Here is a 15,826-nt window from a genome sequence, read left to right on the forward strand (position 1 = left end):
TGAGCAGAAGGGAGGCGACCTCTGCTCACAAGATCCGGGAGGGTCTTTGCAGATGGGAGCTGGCAGGGAGGAGAAAAGCCCTGCAGGGCGAAGATCACGGAACGCCTCAGGGTCTGCCTAGGCTCTCGGAATATGGAGTGATTTCAGTTGTTCTATGTCCTGGTGCTGTGGAGATAAAAGCCCCTAGATGCATTGGGTGTGGTCAGGAACCCATGGCTCCTCACGATGCAGCCGCACCCTGATAACAATTGGTGGTAAACTCAAGAGTTCTAGTTTAGCACGTCTTAGAAGGATCTCAAGTGTTCTCTGTCTGGCCATCTTACCCACTCCTTCGCCCTCCCCTTCCACACCCATAAGATCAATGAGATTGTGCACATAATAAAAGTGTTTGGAGCCCAGAGCTCCAGGCGAACATGGTTCCCTTTCTTGCGACGGTCCCCTGGACCCATGCTGTAAATTCTACTCTCGTGTCTCTGTCTTTATTTCCTTTTCTCAATCCCTCGTCACCGCCGGGACTAAGGGCACCCACGTATGGGGTTGGACTGGGACCCAACACAGCCTGGGCAACAGAAGTGAAACTCAGTCTCAAAAAAAAAAAAAAGTTCGGACTGTTTCAAGCTAATGCCACAATGACTTCTGCTGCCCCTAGGAACCAAGGGCCCACCTGCTCTGGGATGGAATGCTTCCTCCAAGGGACAAGAAGACCTATTTACATCCCCATTTCTGCCCCTGCTAGGGGTGCAGGCCGCTCCTCCAACAGCGGTTGTCAGGTGCAAGCCAAAAATGGCCAGCGCTCCGAAGGAGGAGATGGAATACCACGTTGTTCTGCCTGTATACAGGGGATCCGGCCCAGGGCATCTCCAAGTGGCTGGAATTTCCCCTTTTACAGAAGGGGATGCCAAAGGCCAGAGACGCTAAGTAATCTGCCCACAGACATCACTTAATGTATAATATTCCACTGTATGAAAATTTAGTATCATGATTTAATTTAGTATCATGAAAGGAAGATTTACTCTGCCAAAAGGAAAGGATTAAGCTGAAAGCTGAGTCATGCAAGAAGCTGCATTTCATCTTGTTCCCGAGCAGAGAGTGAGGATGAAAGGTGAAAATTTCCGGCCAGGCACGGTGGCTCAAGCCTGTAATCCCAGCACTTTGGGAGGCTGAGGCGGGTGGATCACGAGGTCGAGAGATCGAGACCATCCTGGTCAACATGGTGAAACCCCGTCTCTACTAAAAAATACAAAAAATTAGCTGGGCATGGTGGTGCGTGCCTGTAATCCCAGCTACTCAGGAGGCTGAGGCAGGAGAATTGCCTGAGCCCAGGAGGCGGAGGTTGCGGTGAGCCGAGATCGTGCCATTGCACTCCAGCCTGGGTAACAAGAGCGAACCTCCGTCTCAAAAAAAAAAAAAAGAAAATTTCCACTCTGTGCTCACCTGACCTGTGTAAAGTGCAGATTTACCAAGCGCCAGAGGAACACATAACTGACTCTTCCCCTACCTGCCAGGAGTATTTCCACTTTCACAAATGCTAGCAAATGCTAGGATTCCAGGCTTATTTTGAGGCTTAACTCTCCCTCTGTAGAGTGATGAGGTCTCACTTTGTCCCCATCCCCCAGACTCGCCCTCTCCCGTGCGTCAGATGGGAGTCTACACCTGCTGGATTGGGGTTTGCGAACTTCGCGCCTGTTCATGGTGGAACACCCCACACCACCCGGCCCCGGAGATCCGGAGCGGGCTGTGATTCCCTCCCCACTAGGTGAACAGTCTTGGGCAGGTGTAGGAACCTCCGAAGTGTTCACGAGAAAACCCGAGGCGGTCGTTGTCACCTTGTAGTGCGCCAGCTGGAGGGCCAGCTGCACAAAGCCGTCCGGGCTGGTGCGACATTTCTTGATGATTCCTTTACCAAAGGCTTCAAATGGGAAGGAATGGAAATCCACATCGTTTGCCAGAAGATTTGCGGTGTTCAGGGAGGTCTCGATCACCTCTTGACACTTGAGAGAAAGAAGAAAAAGGTTTTTGCGGAATGAGCGGAGAGAAGTTACTGGCACATACCCCGCAGGAAATGGAGGCTGGCTTTTCATGCAGCTACAAACTCGGTACTGGGAGATACACCGACGTCTTCTTGACCCAGAGGCCCCAGTAAGTTAGGGGCACGGCTCCCTGAGCTCCGAGGAGCAGCGGGCGCGTTATAGTAGGTAGATGGCCTGACCAGAGCAGGGCAGGAGAGGGCTTCCTCCGACACACACTGGGATGTCAGGGACCATCACTGACGGTCAGGTGGTTGTTAACTGTCTCTCTAAAATAACAATTTGTCGGCCAGGTGCGGTGGCTCAAGCCTGTAATCCCAGCACTTTGGGAGGCCGAGGCGGGTGGATCACAAGGTCAAGAGATCGAGACCATCCTGGTCAACATGGTGAAACCCCGTCTCTACTAAAATACAAAAAAAATTAGCTGGGCAAGGTGGCACGTGCCTGTAATCCCAGCTACTCAGGAGGCTGAGGCAGGAGAATTGCCTGAACCCAGGAGGCGGAGGTTGCGGTGAGCCGAGATCGCGCCATTGCACTCCAGCCTGGGTAACAAAAGGGAAACTCCGTCTCAAAATAAATAAGTAAATAAATAACAATTTGTCACAGCTGGTGCCGGGGAATGGCAGTCTCCCAACAGACAGAAACACCTGGAGCTGGCCGGCCGTGGGTGGCCAACGCCTGTAATCCCAGCACTTTGGGAGGCCCAAGCAAGTGGATCCCAAGGTCAAGAGCTGGAGGGCAGCCTGGCCAATATGGTAATACCCCGTCTCTCTACCAAAAAATACAAAAAAAAAAAAAAAATTAGCCGAGCGTGGTGGTGGGCGCCTGTAGTCCCAGGTACTGGGGAGGTTGAGGCAGGAGAATCACTTGAACCTGGGAGGTGGAGGTGGCAGTGAGCCGAGATCGCGCCACTGCACACCAGCCTGGGTGACAGAGGAAGACACCAACTCAAAAAAAAAAAAAAAAAAGAAAGAAAAAGAAACACCTGGAGCTGGTGACCAGCAGCTTCCCGATTAAAAAAATCTCAGGCATTGCGCGACCGGGCTCGAGCATGCGCATTGAGAGGCAAAATGCCGGCGTCTAACTGGCGTAGGACCTTCCTCTAGGAAGGCTGAGACCGCCTCAAGTGAGCATGCGCATGACTCCTGTAACCACACCGCGCATGCGCCGCCCCCTCCTCCCCCAAGCGCTGGCCGCTGTGCACGCGGACAGCCCACCCCAGGGGAGGAATCGGGACAAGTTAACACAAGACCCTGGAAGCATGCCAGTGTGTAAAACCTCAAGTCAGAAGGTCAGACGGCGCTCCGGATCTCTCCATCTGGCCACTTGGCCCTCTTCCAAATGTACTTTCCTTCTCTCATGCCTGCTCTCAAGTTTTTTAATAAACTTTCTCCCCAGATCTGAAACTTGCTTTGGTCTCTCCTGCCTTCTGCCCCTCAGTCAAATTCGTTCTGAGAAGGCCAGAACTGAGGTTGCTGGGGACCGGCATGGATACGTTCCACCGCTAACAGGAACATAGGTAGGGATGGGGGCACCCTGGCTTCCAGTGAGACCCCAGAGGGTGTTTCAGATAGTCGCACATCATCTCATTAAGCCCACTGTCGTCACACAGTGGCAATCGAGAAACACATTTTTTACTTTTTATTTTTTATTTATTTGAGACAGGGTATCGCTCTGTTGCCCAGGCTGGAATGCAGGGGTGCCATCTCTGCTCACTGCAACCTCCGCCTCCCACGTTCAAGCGATTCTCCTGCCTCAGTCTCCCAAGTGGCTGAGACTACAGGTGCCCACCACTGCCCCCGCTAACTTTTGTATTTTTAGTGGAGATGGGATTTCACCGTGTTGTCCAGGTTGATCTTGAACTCCTGACCTCAGGTGATCCACCCGCCTTGGCTTCTCAAAGTGCTAGGATTACAGGCGTGAGTCACTGCGCCCAGCCGAGAAACACATTTTTAAAAACAAATCTTTGAATGTATTTTGCATATGAGAAGAAAAAAGGAAAAAAAATCTTAAAAAATAAATGGACGACCATACAATGAAATTTTATTCAGCGCTAGGAATAAATGAGCCATAAGCTATGAAAAAACTTGGAAGAAATTTAAATGGTTATTACTAAGTGAAAGAAACCAATCTGAAAAGGCTACACACAGATGATTCCAATGACAGCAGCAACCCTCTATCCATGTGGATCCATTGTAAGACCCGCGGTGGACGTCTGAAAGCTCTGATAGCGCAGAACACTACAGAGACGGTGTTTCCTCCAGCTCATAACCGAGACAGCACTAAGTGGGTAGCATCTACAGCATGAACACACTGGACAAAGGGATGACTCCATCCTGGGTGGGACCGCGCAGGGTAGCAGGAGGTTTCATCATGCTACTCAGAATAGCATGCAACTTAAAACTCGTGAATTGTTGACTTCCGGAATTTTCTGTTTAATATTTTTGGACCTTCGAATTGAAATCTCAGGGGGGAATTACTGTATCTGACATTCTGGAAAAGGTAAAACTATGGGGACAGTGACTATGATTCACGGTCGCCAGGGGCGAGCAGGAAGGAAGAATACATAGGTGACGCACAGAGGTTTTTGCAGTGAAACGACTTTGTATGACACTGTAATGGCAGACACAGGGCAAATTGTCCATGTGTCCAAACCCAGACAATGTACAACACCAAGACTAAATCCACCGTGGACTTCGGGGGATAATGACGTGTTGGTGCAGGTGCATCAGCTGTAACAAAGGCATCACTCTGTTGGGGATGTGGATAGTTGGGAAGGCTGTGTATGTGTGGGGAGACGGGTGTATGGGAACTCAGTTTTGCTGTGAACCCAAAACTGCTCTAAAAAATAAAGTCTGTTAAAAGAAATTTTTAAAAAATAAATGATAAGTGACTTGGTCAGCTACCATGTCCCTAATCCCAAGGGCTTTGCGGAGGTGACAGCTCTCTGCAGAACCCACACCAGCCCTAGGGCCACAGGGCAAGCAGAAGCAATGGGCTAAGACCACTGCACTAGACACAGTACCTCACCATGTGGAAAATTATTTCTGGCTGTGTGCGGTGGTTCATGCCTGTAGTCCCAGCGCTGTGTGAGGCCAGATGGGTGGCTTGCTTGAGCTTAGGAGTTTGAGACCAGCCTGGCAACGCGGCAAAACCCCGTCTCAACCAAAAACATAAAAATTAGCTGGGCATGGTGGCACGCACCTGTGGTCCCAGGTACTTGGGAGGTTGAGGTGGGAGGATTGCTGGACCCTGGGAAGTTGAAGCTGCAGTGAGCTGTGACTACACCACTGCACTCCTGCCTGAATGATAGAGCAAGACACTGTTTCAAATAAATAAAAATTTTTAAAAAGAAAATGGTATTTTGGACTTTAGGAATTTCTCCTTGGATTAAGTGAACTGGGATTTGGTATTTGCAACCCTAAAATTCCTTTCCAAAGGGCTCCTGTGAGTGGGCTGCCTCTGAGAGTGTTTGAGAGGTACCAAAATGAATTAAACTTTGAGAATTATAAATCAGCAATTTAGAGGCATTCAGCTCTAACCTATGTGATTTTGGCTTTCATTTTTGATTGTCAGCATTTTATAGATGTCTGGTTAAGTCTGAGCTGGAAATCCCACTGACAATCTTAGCCAAAAGCTTCAGACAGAAGAATAAATATTTACCGAGGTTTCCGAGGGAACAGGAGCTGTGACAGCCCCGCAGACCTCACGAAACTCCCTGAGCAAACAACTTTCAGCCTCAGTGGTCTTCAGCTGAGCTCATGATCGGGCAGGAACTACAGTTGGAAAATTCATTTGTGAGAGTTCACATATGTTTCCCATCCCAGGTAAGTAACAATGGTTGGATAATCTGGACTTACTTCCCCTGGGATGTCCCACTGCAGCCTGGTGGGGTACGGAATGTTCGGATTGGTGTCGCCTTTGCAGTGCCCGTCCTCCGCATAGCCCATCTGGAGGCTGTCAGTGGACAGGACGTACTGTCAAAAAGAAAGCAAAATTATTCAAACTGACGGTGGTACATAAGACACATTCAATCTCCAACACGGACAGAGCCTTGTTCTTTGCAGAGATGTTGCAAAGATCGAACCACAGCCACTAATGCTTCCTGTATGCTCAGCACTGGGTGGAGCTGATCTCCACGTCAGGTGTGAAACTCTCTGAGCATGTGACAGAGAGAGGACAGCAGAGGGCTAATGGCTTGCTCAAGTTCATGGTGCTCTTTTCACTGGCAGGTAAACCTAAGCCAGGTTATTTACTGGGCACCCACTGGGGGTCGGAACCACTGTGGCAATGCCATTTAAGCACTGGCGACAGAGCAGACAAGAAGTGTGTTTTGTGAACAAAACAGACAAGAATTCTTGCCCTTCCTTAAATAGTGAAATATACCTATACAACCCATTCATTTCGCTCCCAGGTATATACTCAATGAAACGAAATGAAGAGAGAGATTCACACAAAAACTTGCACAGAATGTTCATAGCAGCATTATTTGTCATAGCCAAAGAGTACAAACGGCCCAAATGCCCATCAGCTGATGAAGAGGTAAACCAAGTATGGTCGATCCACACAATGGGATAGTATCCAGCCCTAAAAAAGAATGAAGCCCAGATATGTGTTACAATATGATGAACCTGGAAAACATCATGCTGAGTGAAAAGCAGGTGGGCGCGTCGCCTCACTTCTGTAATCCCAGCACTTTGGGAGGCCAAGGTGGGAGGATCGCTGGAGGCCGGGAGTTCCAGACCAGCTGGGCAACATGGTGAGATCTCATCTCTATAAAAAGCTTAAAGAATTAGCCAGAGTGTGGTGGCACATGGCCGTAGTCCCAGTTACTGAGGAGGCTGAGGTGGGAGGATCACTTGAGCCCAGGAGGTCAAGGTTACAGTGAGCCATGACTGTGCCACTGCACTCCAGCCTGGACAACAGAGCAAGACCCTGTCTCTAAAAAAGAAAGAAGAGAAAACAAAGCAAAAGAAAAGAAAAAATAAGCTAGGCACAGAAAACCACACATTGTATGATTCCATCCACATAAGATGTTCAAAATAGGCAAATACAGACAGAAAGTAGATTAGTGCTCACCAGGAACACAGGGAGGAACGGAATGAGGGGTTTCTTTTGGAGGTGATAAAAATATTACTGAATTAGGATGGGTGCGTGGCTCATGCCTGTAATCCTAACACTTTGGGAGGCCAAGGCGGGTGGATCACTTTAGGACAGAAGTTCAAGGCCAACCTGGCCAACAAGGGGAAACCCTGCCTCTACCAAAAATGCAAAAATTGGCTGGGTGTGGTGACCCGTGCCTGTAATCCTGGCTACTCGGGAGGCTGAGCAGTGGCAACAGTTGCACAACCACCCTGTGAATATACTAAAACCACTGAATTGGACACTTCTAAAGAGCAGATTTTAAGGTATGTGACTTATATCTCAACTAAAAAAATTAAATTTTTTTTAAAAAAGGAATCCCTGTGCGCAGGAAGCTTACATTCTAGTGAGGGCGGTAAAAACAACACAGGGTCAGGGGTTAACTGTTAGTGGGCGAGGGGGTGGGACAGGTGGAGGGCGCCACTAATACGTGGGGGTCACGATCCAGGCCAACCTGAGCCAGTGAAGGAACAGCCTTAATTAAGTGCTAGCTGCTCTGAGTTACAGCTCCAGAAGAAACATCAGAAATGTTTCTCCTGACGCAGAAACATCAGAAATCAATCAAGAGCAAGGCTGCGTGCGGCGGCTCATGTTTGTAATCTCAGCACTTTGGAAGGCTGAGGCAGGCAGATTGTTTGAGCCCAGGAGTTCAAGACCAGCCTGGGTAACATAGCAAAACCCCTTCTCTACAAAAAAATACAAAAATTAGCCAGGCGTGGTGGCGCACACCTGTGGTCCCAGCTGCTAGGGTGGCTGAGGTGGGAGAATCGCTTGAACCCAGGAGTTGGAGAAATGAAGACAAGGATGCCTTTAATTTAGTGATTTAACTTCACGTGTATGACTAGTATGAGTGAAAAATTCATATTCTATAATCACAGAAATATTACGAAACTAAATTCAGTGTGGGGTTTGGATTTCTTTTTTGTTTTTGAGACAGAGTCTTGCTCTGTTGCCCAGGTTACAGTGGCTTGATCTCGGCTCATTGCAACTTCTGTCTCTGGGTTTAAGTGATTCTCCTGCCTCAGCCTCCCAGGTAGCTGGGACTACAGGTGCGCACCACCACACCTGGCTAATTTTTGTATTTTTAGTAGAGACAGGGTTTCACCATGTTGGCCAGGCTGGACTCGAACTCCTGACCTCTCAGGTGATCTGCCCGCCTCGGCCTCCCGAAGTGCAGGGATTATAAGCGTGAGCCACCGCACGCTGCCAGGTTTGGATTTTCAAAAGCAACTTCCACGTTCAAGGGAAAAGCGTGAAAACTCACCTCCCAAAGGTGAGCCACGATTGGTGCGTCTGCCCAGGAGTGCTCTGCGTTCATGCCCATCTTCCCGTTTTTGAAGACAACAAACGTGATGGACTTGTCAAACCACCTGCGTAACACACACACGTATGGAACTTAAGTGTTGGAAGAGGGAAAAATGAGCAGATGTTACTCCTCTCTGCTTCATGCTGGGTGGACCAATTTATTTTGCCCTTCTAACAGCGACTGGATGCTCAGTCTCTGCAGAGTGAAGAGGAAAGCACGAGTGGGACACTGAATTACTAACTTCTTCCCGGTCCCAGACACAAAGATGAGCGCTTTATGTCCTGGAAACCTGAAGACAGACCTGTTATTATCACAAGGCCACTAGGGAGAGGTCAGAGGCTCTTTCTGTGAGCTCATGACTGACCCCTTCATCAGCCAGTCCTTGTCCTCACCCCGCAGGGAGGCTGGCCAGCGCTTTACAGAGAAGGAGCCGGGCGCTGTGGCTCACGCCTGTAATCCCAGCTCTTAGGGAGGCAGAGGCGGGAGGATAGCTTGAGCCCAGGAGTTCGAGACCTGCCTGGGCAATATAGCGAGACCCCGTTCTCCACAAAAAGAAAAAAAACAAAAAGACAAGAAAAAAAAAAAAAAAAACTTTACAGAGAAGGAAAACAGGACGGGAGGTAGCCCCGGGCCAACAGCCTGTGCCCAGCTGTGTCCGCCACTCTCCCCTGCCTGAGTCCAGGGACTGGGCAGCCCTGCAGCTCACAGCATCTCCAAACCAAGGTGGTCATGTGCAGAGAAGGGGAGAATCTCAAATGTGCAGCTCAGGCTGTGTGTGTGTGACAGGTTTGGCAGAGGGAAGAAAACTGAAGGTTGGCAGGGCGCGGTGGCTCATGCCTGTAACCCCAGCACTTTGGGAGGCCGAGGTGGGCGGATCACTTGAGATCAGGAGTTCATAACCAGCTTGGGTAACATGGTGAAACCCTGTCTCTATGAAAAATACCAAAATTAGCCGGGTGTGGTGGCATATGCCTATAATCCCAGCTACTCGGGAGGCTGAGGCAGGAGAATCCCTTTAACCTGGGAGGCAAAGGTTGCAGTGAGCCGAGATCATACCACTGTACTCCAGCCTGGGCGGCAGAGTGAGACTCTGTCTCAAAAAAAAAAAAAAAAAAAAAAAAAAAAAGAAGAAAGAAAACTCAAGGCTGTATTTTTTTTTTTTTTTTTTTGAGACGGAGTTTCACTCTTGTTACCCAGGCTGGAGTGCAATGGCGCGATCTCGGCTCACCGCAACCTCCGCCTCCTGGGTTCAGGCAATTCTCCTGCCTCAGCCTCCCGAGTAGCTGGGATTACAGGCACGCGCCACCATGCCCAGCTAATTTTTTTGTATCTTTAGTAGAGACGGGGTTTCACCATGTTGACCAGGATGGTCTCGATCTCTTGACCTCGTGATCCACCCGCCTCGGCCTCCCAAAGTGCTGGGATTACAGGCTTGAGCCACCACGCCCGGCAAGGCTGTATTTTTATGCCACCTTCTTCCTTAGCAGTATAGATGCTAGGGGGAGAGTGTCAGCCGCCCAGGGTATTTATTTCAAGCTCGTGGGCACACTCCCGTGTCTCCAAAGGTATGGACGGTACCTGTCGTAACACCGGCCATGCAGTAGAGACTTGGCATAGCTGTCCATTGACGTATCTGGGTCTTCCCTTCTGTATCCTTGCTCAGTTTCATCTAATGTCACGAAGAACGCTGCTTTCTCCACGGCATCAAGAGACTGCTTATTTTTCCCACGCCCAAAATAGGCCTGGCGACACCTGGCCCAGGGAACTCTGTGGTGAAGATGAAATACGATTAAAGCAGCCGGAGCTGCAGCGACGGGGCGGCATCTCCTGCCACATGATATTTGCCATGACACAATCAAACCTTTGTGGTTTTTCAGAATTTCTCGAAGGAAAACTCCATGTTGATGATTTTCCTCATCTGAGACTGTTTGCTGGAAGGCATCTCACCCTCTGCTGGTCTCCAGACCAGAGCACAGGTAATTTTTGTTCAATAAATGCTGACTGAACGGACGACCAGAATGAGGCTGGGCCTGTGGGCAAAGCCTCCAGGAAGCAGCAGGCCCAGAGCACCGTGCTCCATGCTTCCCAACACGCCCTCGCTGCCCTCCACAGGAACCACCCTAGGTAAGTTCCCGCAGCCAGGCCACTGTAAACGAGTAAGAGTGCGTCCCTCACGCCAGGCTGTGCCTCCAAACCTTTTCTGTGTGCCAGTTCACCGATCTTCTCAATGCTACTGTACCCAATTTTCAGATGACAAACTGAAGCACAGAAAGATTAGGTCACAGCGATTTTGAGGCAGAGTTGGAACCCAGGCCATCAGCCCCCAAAGGCATGCCATGAATGGCCATGTGACCCCTCCACAAGGAGGCCCCGTGGCTGTTTATTTGGAATACACAGAACGGATGTGATGCCCACTGCCTTCTTATGAGATGCACCGGCGGGGCTTCCTCTAACGCTCCTGGGTCCCTCTCACTCCAGCTCCTCCAGGGCCCTCTGCCCCTGCCCACCCTTCCAGATCGTGGCCATCTGGCTCTCTTTCCCCTACTTCTCTCTGTGAGTTCTTGGCCATGGCGGCCCACAGGGCCAATACACCTAGACACACGCCAGGCCCCAGTGCATACCCTACCCAGGGGACAAAGGTGACGGTGATGGTGGCCAGCATGTATGGAGCCTTTCGCATGGACTCCCATGGGTAAGATGCTGATGTGGCCTATCCAGAGGGGACATCAGGACTGAGGCACCTACAGACCCACAGGGAGCCCGGGCCCCACAGCACCTGCTCAGGCTCCCCATGCCTCCTCCGCTGGGGATTCCAGGCTCTCAGAAGAGCCCATCGGGCGAGCACAGCTTCACTAGAGATGCATCTCCTACGGCTGCTCTTTCCAGCCTTGTCAACGCCACGGCGGACACTGAACAATGCCGGCTTTCCTGCACACATCCCCACCCTGCTCCTGCCTCCAGCCCTGGCCCTCTGTCAGGCCCTCGCTACTTGGGCCACCGAAAAGCATCCCTGTGTCCAGGGCCCCTCCTTCCTGCCCAACCAGAAGAATCTCCTGAATTAACCTACTCGTGCGCCCCCCACCCCACCGCGCACCGCCTGAAGCAGACCTGGTCGCAGAATCAAGCTCAAATACGGTCGGGTGCCCATGACCCTCCCCAGCCTGGCACAGTGGCCCAGCCATGCAGCCTGCTCCACAGCTCCTGCCTGCTCTGCTGCCCCAGGGCACATGGCTCCACCTGCTGGACACCCATCATCCTCCTTACCTGCTCCCACCCTCTGCAAGACACAGCCCACCTGCGGCCCCTCCACACAGCACAGAGCCCCTCCTGATCTTTGCCGCCCGCCCCTCCCGCCTCACTCCCAGCACTAGCCTCGAAGTTGTCACATGGCTGGAACCCAGCAGCTCTCAGCCGGGGATGACAGTGTCCTCCAGACACTGGGCAATGTCTGAGACACTTCTGGTTGTCACACAGGTTGTTGCCGGCATCCAGCGGGCAGAGGCTGGGGCTGCTGCTCAGCATCCGACACTACCCAGGGCAGTGGCCCCCCCCACAAAGAACTACCGGCCCTGCGTGTGCACAGCACCGACCGAGGTGAGAAACCCTGCTACACAATACACACGCCTCCTCCAGAAAACAAAGCTCGGGTTGATTCTCTTTTTTATTTTTTGAGACAGGGTCTCACTCTGTCATCCAGGCTGGAGTGCAATGGCTCGATCATGGCTTATTGCAGCCTCGACCTCCTGGGCTCGAGCAGTCTTCCTGCTTCAGCCTCCCAAATAGTTGGAACTACAGGCACGCACCACCATGCCTGGTTATTTTTTATTTTTTTGGTAGAGATGGGGTCTCACTCTGTTGCCCAGGCTGGTTTCAAACTCCTAGGCTCAAGTGACCCTCCTGTCTTAGCACCTAAAGCATTGGAATTATAGGCGTGAGCCACTATACCTGGCCTGATTCTTTTTCACTGAGGCAAGGAAATGTAACTGTAACACAGGAGCCTTGGTTTCAATTTGCTCCGTTTTCTAAATTAATAAATATGCCCACAGCCCCGTAAGAAAGCCTAATCCTGGCTGGGCATGGTGGCTCACGCCTGTAACCCCAGCACTTTGGGAGGCCGGGGTGGGTGGACCATTTGAGGTCAGGAGTTCAAGACCAGCCTAGACAACATGGTGAAACCCTGTCTGTACTAAAAATACAAAAGTTAGCTGGGCATGGTGGCCCATGCCTGTAATCCCAGCTACTTGGGAAGCTGGGGCAGGAGAATTGCTTGAACCTGGGAGGCGGAGGTTGCGGTGAGCCAAGATGGCACCAGTGCACTCCAGCCTGGGTGACAGAGTGAGACGCCATCTCAAAAAAAGAAAAAGCCTAATCCTAATCCTCAGGTCTCCCTGTCCTAGACTCTGCAGTGTCTCCACATGCATCTGCGCAACACACACAGGGGTGACCATGTCCCCACTGCTGTTGAGATCCGCTGGGCAGGGATTGGGACCCAAGACCCCAGAGCAAGACAGAGCCGAGGTGGGGAGCCCCGTGCCAGTGTTCCCACAGGCCCCGAAGGGGATGGCCCCCGGTGAGGAGGAGCGCCTTCCCCACCCCTCACCACGGGACAAGGGACCCCGGGCCACGCACCTGTCTCCTGCGGTGAGGGCCGCCAGCCTGGCCTCCCCGGGCTGAGGCTCTGAGGGGTCGTCCAAAATCCTCTGCATCTGCTGCTCCATCTCCCGGGGCTTCAGCAGCCGCCCGTCATGATAGAGCCAGACCTTGAAGTAGCGCCCTCGATGGTACACAACGATGTGCTTGCTGTCTCTCATGTGCTGGATGGTGTCTGAGCGCACCGCGGGTCGGAGACACAACATCAAGAGTCACAAGTTCATCTCGGGCTGAGTGCACTGTATGTACCCTGACCGTTTTTGTTTTTTTTTTTGAGACGGAGTTTCGCTCTTGTTACCCAGGCTGGAGTGCAATGGCGCGATCTCGGCTCACCGCAACCTCCGCCTCCTAGGCTCAGGCAATTCTCCTGCCTCAGCCTCCTGAGTAGCTGGGATTACAGGCACGCGCCACCATGCCCAGCTAATTTTTTGTATTTTTAGTAGAGACGGGGTTTCACCATGTTGACCAGGATGGTCTCGATCTCTCGACCTCGTGATCCACCTGCCTCGGCCTCCCAAAGTGCTGGGATTACAGGCTTGAGCCACCGCGCCCGGCCACCCTGACCGTTTAAAGGGCACGGGGTCCCTCCTCTGTGTCCCACCAGGCAGCCTCAGGAGCCTAGTCCTAGCACGGAGTCAAAGCTCTGGGTCAGACAGGCCTGACTTCTTTGCTCAGCTTCGTCACTCATTAGACTGCGACCTCAAACTAATTACCCGAGGCCGGGCGCGGTGGCTCATGCCTGTAATCCCAGCACTTTGGGAGGCTGAAGCAGGCGGATCACTTGAGTCCAGGGGTTTGAGAGCAGCCTGGGCAACACGGCAAAACCTCATCGCTATAAAAAATGCAAAAATTAACCGGGTATTATAGCATGTGCCTGTGGTTGCAGCTACTGGGGAGGCTAAGATGGGAGGATCCCTTGGAGCTCAGGAGGTGGAGGCTGAAGTGAGCTGTGATCATGTCACTGCACTCCAGCCTGGGTGGCAGAGAGAGACCTCGTCGCAAACAACAACAAAAAAAAGGTGAAACACTCTATAAGACAGTCGACAGTCTTCAACCAAAGAGAAATTAAGATCTGGAAATAACAGTCCAGGCCTAATAAAGACGAAGGAAATTCAGCAGAAGGAATCTGCTATCATAGCCTATAATCTCAGGAAAGCAGCAGAAAACAATGAGGCCCCTCGGGCACTTCCTTTGACAGCTCCTAATTCTGAGCACAGGGCTGGAAAGTGCCCAGTCCCCAGGGAGCCCGGCGAAGCCTCACTCACCTGTCTCCTCTCCTGGGATCCGGGAAGTATTAAACATCCGCTCCCACTGAGCCGAGCAGAGTGGAATGGTGGATCCCAGAAGACGAATCTGTAAGAGAAACAGATTCCAAGCCAACAACGAACATCCCGCAGAACAGACGCGGCCAGACCACGGGTGGAAATGCCGAATGCATTTTCCGCACAAATTGCTTGGTTTGACTTCAGCTTTCCCAGTGGCTCCCCGGAATGCTTTGTTGGGGGACTCGTTAAACCATGCCAGGGTGCAACTTCCTGTATGGTTAAATACTAAATAACACAGTCTAATCGATTATTTATTTATTTTATTTTATTTTTTGAGACGGAGTCTCGCTCTGATGCCTAGCCTGGAGTGTACTGGTGCGACCTCGGCTCACTGCAACCTCCGCCTCCTGGGTTCAGGTGATTCTTCTGCCTCAGCCTCCTGAGTAGCTGGGACTACAGATGCGTGCCACCACGCCCGGCTGATTTTTTATATTTTTAGTAGAGATGGTGTTCCACCATGTTAGCCAGGATGGTCTCGATCTCCTGACCTTGTGATCTGCCTGCCTCGGCCTCCCAAAGTGCTGGGATTACAGGTGTGAGCCACCATGCCCAGCCTAATTGATTATTTATAACTGACACTTAAAACCAAAGAACTATTTAAGGAAGAAATGTTTTGTTTCTCACAAGCAACTCACCAGCCAGGATTATTAGTTCAAAAACAAGGGCTTCTTTGAAGGGCAGATTACAGAACTAAAGTACCACAGATATATATTTATTTAGGAGACACAAGGAGAATTACATCTCAAAATAATTAGGCTGGGTGAAAGAAACTAGAATTTAGAAAAAAGAGTGTATACCGTAAAATTCCACTTACGTAAAGCTTTGGAAACTGCAAACTAATCTAGAGTGATAGATAGTAGACTGGGGGTCCAGGACCAGATGGGAGGGAGAAATGACAAAAGGCAGAGGGGGGTTTGGGGGTGACTGATGTATTTGCCATCCTGGCTGCGGTGATGATGGTTTCTCAGGTGCATCAGTATATACACATCAGAAGTTATCAAACTGTACACTCTATTTTTTAACTTTTTTTTTTTTTTTTTTTGAGACGGAGTTTTGCTCTTATCACCCAGGCTGGAGTGCAATGGCATGATCTTGGCTCACTGCAATCTCTGCCTGCTAGGTTCAAATGATTCTCCTGCCTCAGCCTCCCAAGTAGCTGGGATTATAGGCGTGTGCCACTATGCCCAGCTAATTTTTGTTTTTTGTTTTTTTTTTTTTTGAGACAGAGTGTCGCTCTTGTTACCCAGGCTGGAGTGCAATGGCGCGATCTCGGCTCACCGCAACCTCCGCCTCCTGGGTTCAGGCAATTCTCCTGCCTCAGCCTCCTGAGTAGCTGGGACTACAGGCACGCGCCACCATGTCCAGCTAATTTTTTG

General features: G+C 51.0%; 1 protein-coding gene across 4 annotated transcripts in view; it reads right to left on the reverse strand.

Annotated features, from left to right (window-relative positions):
- CPT1A (carnitine palmitoyltransferase 1A) overlaps positions 1-15,826 on the reverse strand; it is an 83,532-nt gene that overhangs the window by 18,878 nt on the left and 48,828 nt on the right. For all 4 annotated transcript variants that reach the window (XM_039471236.2, XM_039471237.2, XM_074401800.1 and 1 more), the window contains 6 exons: positions 14,391-14,478; positions 13,105-13,300; positions 10,054-10,242; positions 8,434-8,539; positions 5,888-6,004; positions 1,827-1,991 (listed from right to left, as the gene is read on the reverse strand). In XM_039471236.2, the coding sequence (XP_039327170.2) occupies positions 1,827-1,991; positions 5,888-6,004; positions 8,434-8,539; positions 10,054-10,242; positions 13,105-13,300; positions 14,391-14,478 (861 nt within the window). The remainder of the gene's footprint in view (positions 1-1,826; positions 1,992-5,887; positions 6,005-8,433; positions 8,540-10,053; positions 10,243-13,104; positions 13,301-14,390; positions 14,479-15,826) is intronic.

Source organism: Saimiri boliviensis, chromosome 6, assembly GCF_048565385.1.
Source record: "Saimiri boliviensis isolate mSaiBol1 chromosome 6, mSaiBol1.pri, whole genome shotgun sequence".
In the NCBI taxonomy this organism is placed as follows: domain Eukaryota; kingdom Metazoa; phylum Chordata; class Mammalia; order Primates; family Cebidae; genus Saimiri; species Saimiri boliviensis.